The 7,143-nt window shown below is 32.1% G+C and overlaps 1 protein-coding gene across 7 annotated transcripts; it reads left to right on the top strand.

The window, feature by feature from the left end:
• The first annotated feature begins 762 nt into the window (after positions 1-762).
• LOC145048019 (putative DNA repair protein recA homolog 4) lies at positions 763-7,143 on the top strand. 7 transcript variants are annotated; one of them, XR_013682685.1, is made up of 10 exons: positions 763-1,758; positions 1,855-2,069; positions 3,133-3,241; positions 3,688-3,739; positions 4,102-4,311; positions 4,452-4,583; positions 5,370-5,461; positions 5,554-5,823; positions 6,548-6,611; positions 6,737-7,143. XR_013682685.1 is itself a non-coding variant. In XM_078996397.1 (10 exons), the coding sequence occupies exons 6-10, from the start codon at positions 4,282-4,284 to the stop codon at positions 6,788-6,790; spliced, it is 372 nt and encodes a 123-aa protein (XP_078852523.1). In that variant the 5' UTR covers positions 769-1,204; positions 1,419-1,758; positions 1,855-2,069; positions 3,133-3,241; positions 3,688-3,739; positions 4,102-4,281; the 3' UTR covers positions 6,791-7,143. The 7 variants fall into 7 exon arrangements, 6 of the variants coding, with proteins under 6 accessions (XP_078852523.1, XP_078852525.1, XP_078852524.1 ...); XM_078996397.1 differs by lacking the exon at positions 5,554-5,823 and having other exon boundaries at positions 769-1,204; positions 1,419-1,758; XM_078996399.1 differs by lacking the exon at positions 5,554-5,823 and having other exon boundaries at positions 769-1,758; positions 1,855-1,902; positions 1,983-2,069.

Raw genomic sequence — 7,143 nt, 5'->3', positions numbered from 1 at the left:
TATATGAAGTATGGACGAACAATTTTTTATATATTCCAATCATGCTTGCGTTAATATAAAAGGAATTTTTAGTTATTTTCATTAGATTTGTAAACAAGTTTTAACTATGAACTTTTAATATTTTATTAAAGACAATAAATGTAACTTTCTATCAAAACTTATGAAATTATATTTAATTTTAAATAATATTTGAAAACCATTTTATTTTTTTCTGTCACTTTATTAACAGTTTTGTCACATATCTCAATGATATTTAGGAATAATGAGTTATTAAAATAGTAACATAGATATCCATTTTATAGTGTTGATTGTAAACTTAAAATAATATTTCATTTAACAAACTTTTGAAATGGTAAAACATGAAAAGATATTGATGAAATATAAAAATGAAAAATGATACATTTTTTATCACCTTAAACTTAAATTACGGGTAATATAAAATATGATTTAAATTACTTTGAATATATTTATGTTAAACAACATAGTAATAAAAAAATTTAGTTATATTTCCAATAAAGTAAATTCAATAGGTGGCTCTATTATATATACTATTAATCATTAAAAGGATGATGAACATGAAAGTTTTGGAATTTAGATTTCTGCCACATATTTCTCTCCGTTTTATACATTTGCCACAACAATTTTTTAATACATAGCTTAAAAGCCTTGTGAACGACACGAAAGATTTCTTTTTCGTTATTTTGACACTGAAAGTTCTATTTGTCGTTGTTCGCACACACCGCCTTACGTTTTCCCATCGTTATCTTCTCTTCCTCAAAGCCGGTTGCTGCTCCACCGACTCCAATATTTTTGCCCCCAACTCCGTTTTCCCTCTTAATTTTCATTCTCACATCCGTCAACACACCGCCGCCGAGCTTGCATCCGACGTCGATCCGACACAGCTGCTGATGGTCAGCGGGAAGGGAAGAATGGGAACCCGCTTCTGCGTTCCTCCCCCCTAAGCCTTCTTGCGAGAGCTTTCCAATTGCTTGTATTCGGACCTGGAACATACTGTCGCTCCCTATGTACCCCTAAATCCAGACATCAGCCATCAGTTCTCACAAACCCAACGCATCTCCAATATGCATCTTCCAATTGTGTGATTTTTTTTTTCTTTTTAATTCATCGCCTCAATTTTGGATGAAAGTTTTTAATCAAGCGTCGTTTTTTTTTCAAGGCTCAATTTCCGATTTTCAGTATTCAGGTAAAAACATCTTTCATTGTATATTCCCCTGCTTATACCGGTTTTTGTAGGTCACCGCATCCCTCTTCCAATCAACCATCTTTCTGTATTCTGTGTTCAATGTCCAAAGGAATACACGAACATGTTTATACTAATTTAAGTGCTTTTGATTTGTGAAGTGGTTTCTACCAGAGGCATAACTGTTTCACTTCTTTGATATCTTTGTTTTTGCTAGGAAATAGATGGAACAGAATAGGGATACATGATATAGAACAGCTTTATTTGTCCCACTTTTTTCAGTTATTGCGATTTTGTCCCATCTCCACCATCGCTACTTCCGCTAATACAGTCATACACGCCGGTTGGGCGATGATGGCGTGGCGGTTCAACCGGACGACGATGAGTTAGGTGGTCGGACAATATGTTAGCAATGGTTAGCCGCACACGGATTTCCATGCTGGTAAGCATTACCCAAATTGATTGAACGTCTTCGTCTTTCTGTTCGTCACCGCTCTGTCGGTCAATAGGAAATCGGGGCTTACTCAACCCTTATCTACCGTCATAAACGGAAGCATGTATGGTTATATTTACGCATTTTACATTTAATATAAATTATTGTTTTTCTTGATATTTAACATTTCGAGACTCTAATTAATCCTAAAATGGTGCAGTTAATTGTTGGATCTTCTTCTGTTTGTACTTTTGAAGAAATGTATATTGTACGCAGATAAGGTGTTGGATGAAATGTTTGTCTATTTTTTATGACTGTATAATTTTTTTTGTTTGATTTCTGTGGCAGATCTATTCAACCAGGTCATTACCTTGTGAAATTGATTATTGAAGATTCATAAATAGAGGATGAAGGGATTTAGGTTTATTAAGAGAGGTAATCTATTTAGGCTTCTTGGGTCATAAAGATTATGTAGTTTTGTGCTTCATAAGTAGTAAAACAGTTTTCTAAAAAGGGGTACATCTTTTGAATCTTTCTCTGTTCTATAATAAATTGCTTTTTTTCTTGGTCAATTTACAGATGCATCCAAGACAGGCAAAACGGTTATGTTTGTAGCCACATGGGATAAAAATTATTTCCTCTTATTGTTTGTTTTAGCAAATATTTAAATTCTTCTAAACTAAATTTTTATGTGTGTTTTTGGTGTAATACATATACATTTAGACATTTAGTTCACACTCATTTAAAAAAATTATGTTAATATTTCAAGTGGAGATATGGGTTGCTTTATGTGACTGTTTTGGTTATAAAAAAGGTGCAGATCGATGTTCTTCATAAACATGTAGGAGTAATTGTGGTCCTTTTTTTTTGGTATCATTCCCATATTTATCTTTCCCTTCAATTGTCTGTTTATGTAATTAAGCATTTCTTAAAGTTGGACCATAAATGTAATTAAATATGAACCTATCATAAACGTATATGTAGTCTGCCTATGAAAAAGCTCTGAAAAATAAACAACCCGACCTGAGGAACTAGCAACAACGGGAGAAACCGTTTCTAACCTCAGCTTCACCCCCTTCCTCGGGATTCTTTCTTTGATGATATGCCCTAAGCCCCTTTCAGAAGACCGAAGTCATTGGTGCTTTGCATAAGGGGTAAGAGCGCCATAAAGACTATTGGTACCTATCATAGACTTGACTCATTTTATGGGCTTCAATTCCTTTCCCTGTAGAAGGCTATAAACATTAATGTATTCAGCGTGTAATCTTTTACCTATTTGCCCTTCATTTTTTTCCTCCAAGTCCACTCACATTGCCCTCCATGGCTTAATGTAGCCATTTTTTGTTAATATATATATTTTTTGTAAATAAAGAATTAATAATCTTTTTTTTTTAGTAGCGTTGACCTGTGCACTGTGTTTTTTGCTGTTAACATATAATACACAAAATTCATATGAAAAATCAGTTCATTCTTGAAAATGATGATATTTTTTTTGCAGGACCGACAAATATGATTGAGGGATAATGATATGGTGGATGAGATGTTGCACGTTCGTGTTTTACAGTGGAGAAGGAAAAGTATGAAGCAATATCAAAACCCTTAATATGGTAACTAATTTGTTGTTAACTTTAAATTATATAAAATCAAAACAAATTTCTTTTTTCGGAAAAATAATTGCTTCATATTCATTTTGTTAAATATGACAACAAACTCATAATTACTTTAACTATTACAACATGACACACAGAGCAAATTTATGTTGGGGACATGGATAGAAATTGACAAATTGATGAGTCGTTGTATTTGTTATTAAATATCAAACTATGTTCTTCTTAGACCCTCCTGGAATGTAACAAAGATGATTCAGAATTGGTTTTTCACATATCATTGTTGATAGAAAGCATTCAGATGGTCTGTTTGATAACTTCAAAAAAGTGTTGATTTTTAAAAAAAATATATATATTTTTAATGATTTTATATATATTTTTAATGATTTTAGTTGCTAAAAAATACTAATACAAAAAAAAAAGTTATTTGTTCTTGGTCGTTTCAGAATGGATGTTGCTGTCGAAGCTGTACTGGGTAGGATCGACCCACATAATCAGGTTTGTAAAATTTAACCCTTTCACAGTTATTGTAAAATTAAATTACACATATCAAGATTTTATGTTTCTGTTTCTTCCTTGATAGGTGTTGGTTCATGAATTTGTGATTTCTCATTTGTATTTATTATCTTTTATTGATTGTGATTATATTTAACGTGTATTTGGTTGGCTTGTGAGTCAGGGATGTATATGAATATGACCCTTTTACCCTTTGAATCATTTTACAAGTTTTGAAAGTTCTTTCAGCTTCTCCATCAACCTATTCCACTAACCCAAAGTCCAAGTTGTTTTTTTGACACCCATGTTTTCATCTTCACCGCCTTTGACCTCGCCTCTTTCTTCTTATCTCAATTCGCTTCCAGTTTCATCAGAGTTGTGTTTGGAGGAGCGACGGGCGTTCTTTTTTACTTTATCAGGTGGACTGAAAAGCGGTAAAGGGATCTGGACTCTAAGACAAATAGATTTTTGGGAGAAGAAGACGAACATGGATTGCTGCCCTTGTGCCTAAATGTGAAGTTGATGGTGAATTGGGTGATGCACACATGGCAATGCGAGCTAGACTTATGAGTCAGGTACTTCGTAAATTAAGCCATTCATTATCTACATCACAAACTATTTTAATCTTCATTAATCAGGTACCTAAAAGTATATAAATTTTACCTGTTAGAGATAAAATATAGTCTGAATCAAGTAATTTTCAAATCTGACTTAGGTAAGGTCAAAGCTAGCTACTTTTGGATCTTGTGCACCCTCTGAAGTCACTTGTGGTGGAAATGCTTTGAAGTTTTACTCTTCAATTCGACTAAATATTAGGAGAATAGGACTTGTCAAGAAGGGCGAAGAGGTAATTTGAATATTTTAAAGCAATTTGGGATTAATGGGTTAAGCACTTAATACAGACATCTATACATTGTTGTTTATTTTTACTTAATCTGGACAGAATGACCTAATGGATTAAGCCAAAAAGCATGGCTTAATATATTAAGACAATAACCCTTTACCTATTTGCCCTTCTTCTTTCTTTGTCCCATTTGATGAATGTTGTGAATTTTTTTTTTTTTGGAAGATTATGAAGAATAAGCTTGCACCACCTTATAGAACTGCTCAAATTTGAGCTTGAATTTGGGAAGGGTATATGTCGTGAGTCAAACCTTAGTGTTAATGTTGGGCTAGCCAATTGAAGTACTGCAAAAGTTGGAATAAACATGGGAAAATTAAAATTAAATGATAAATTGCCATTTTCTTTATAATACCATATAAATTGCGACAAATAAAGTTAAAATATATAACATGTACTGTTGAATATATTTATTACCTTATTAAATCATATGTTTACAATATCTTATAAACGGTCATTGGTTAAATAATTATGTTATGATTTATATATATTTTTAATTAAGTTAGTTAAATAACATTTATGATATTAAACTTAATATTCTTTTCAAAATCTCTTTATATATTAACTTTTTATAAATGTATGTATTACTTTATTCCAAATTTATACTTTAAGAACTGTAATAGGGCTATAATAAATGGACGTCTTTTCCAACCGAGATATTATATGACTGATTTAAGTATGTATAAATTCCAGATTTTGTTGTGTAATGATTTGGATGTTTGCATTTTTTAGGTTTTGTTGGTCTGTTTTCGATTAACTCAAAGAAAGAGAAAATGGGTATTGTGTTCTTGTTGGAGGAATTACTCCAACCCCTCTTCGAGAAGGCAAGTCTACTACCAATGTTTGTAAACAATTTCAGTATTTTTTTAATTCATGACATTTTTTTTACTTTTCTAATTATTTCAATTTCCAATAGAAAGCAGCGTTACCATCACAAATCATTAGGAAAACCAAATTTGGATTGCAGTTGAAAGAAACTATAAAATAACAGAAATGCCCTTGCTACATCATCATTAACCTATAGATTCAAGAACACTTTAAAAACCTTTTATTTCTTCTCCTTTTAATCTTCTTATTCCAACAAAAACCTTCCCATCAAATATTAAGTTGATCAAAATAGTAATATCCTTCTATAAACCACAAAAGACGGAATTGCCCTTTACCAATTTTACTGCGCCAATCCCAGGTAAAACCAAGCCACAATCTTATACTTTCATGTCTAGCATTATTTTTAGCCTCCAGAAAAATCAACATAAAATCACAGATCATAAGACACACAAATAGACCAAAATGCCCCTGTTTTCTTATCCTGCACATCTTTTGCTAATGTACTTGTCTGATGTGATCATCTTTTGCTAATATAATCCTCGCTATGTAACTGATTTTAACCTCCGTTTCATATATTTAATGCCATTTCATCAATATTACTTTTAAGGTATCTTAGAACTCATAATTCTTGAATTTTGTTCTTATTAAGCCCTAAATTGATTTGGCATTTCGATTTGCTGTTGACTGCGATGGAATGTTGCCAAATATGGTGTGTATCTCGTCTCCTTATTTCACAGTTTCAAGTTTTAGGGTTCACTTATAGATTGAAACATGTGAAAGTGTGAATATAAATTACTGTAGCTTATGAATCATGATTCAAGAATCAATATTTTTTACCTTCTGTTAACTTCTGATAGTTTAAATGATCATATTATTTTCTGAATATGTGTATCTAGTTTTGTTTTTATCAGCTGAAATCATAATTTAAGGCTTTGATGATTGGTATGAACTTACATAAATTACTTCAGTATAGTTGTGGTAGATGGGTTTTCATTTCCCATCTCTTCAATCAAAGATTACTAATTACATAATAATCAGTAATTGGCAATGGATATGAGAAATGTTCATGCTTGATCTTACAGGTTGTGGCAAGATTCTGAGAACAGAACATTATTATCTAATTTGCTCATTAAGAATTCTTCCCAGGTATGTTCTTATAACATATGACTCTTGATAATTCATAACGAATTGACACAATTTATTAAAAAAGATACCTTAATTACCTTCTATCTTTATTTTTTCTATGTTTCTGTGTTTTTTAAAAATTGCAGAGACCAAAGATTGTTACTATTGAAGACAACCTAATGGTCGTAGGATGCAAGTAAATTTTGGGTCTTCCTATTTCTCTTTTGCATTATGTTGACCATGGGTGAACTTAGAGGCCGTATTTTGGCAAGGCAACTCGCAAGGCATATCCGATTGGATTATGCAACCGGTGGTCTTTCATCCCCTTTTTCCGAGCCTCGCCTCATTGAAAATCACTGTTATGATTTCCGATTTTGAAATTTCTGGTGTTTCTTTGTTCGTGTTTGTCTGTACTTTTGGACCAGGATGGTTTGATTTCCCCTGATTTCTAGGGCACATAGTTCTAAGTTCTTAATTACCGATTGAGTTATGTAAATTCTATACTACCATTTTCAATCTTATTTATTTATGGTGTTATTGCTACTCTGTTAAA

The sequence above is a fragment of the Lactuca saligna genome, chromosome 5, assembly GCF_052625555.1.
Source record: "Lactuca saligna cultivar CGN05327 chromosome 5, ASM5262555v1, whole genome shotgun sequence".
NCBI classification, from domain to species: Eukaryota; Viridiplantae; Streptophyta; class Magnoliopsida; order Asterales; family Asteraceae; genus Lactuca; species Lactuca saligna.
Note: the sequence above shows the minus strand (reverse complement) of the source record. Positions and strands in the feature narration are given on the sequence as shown.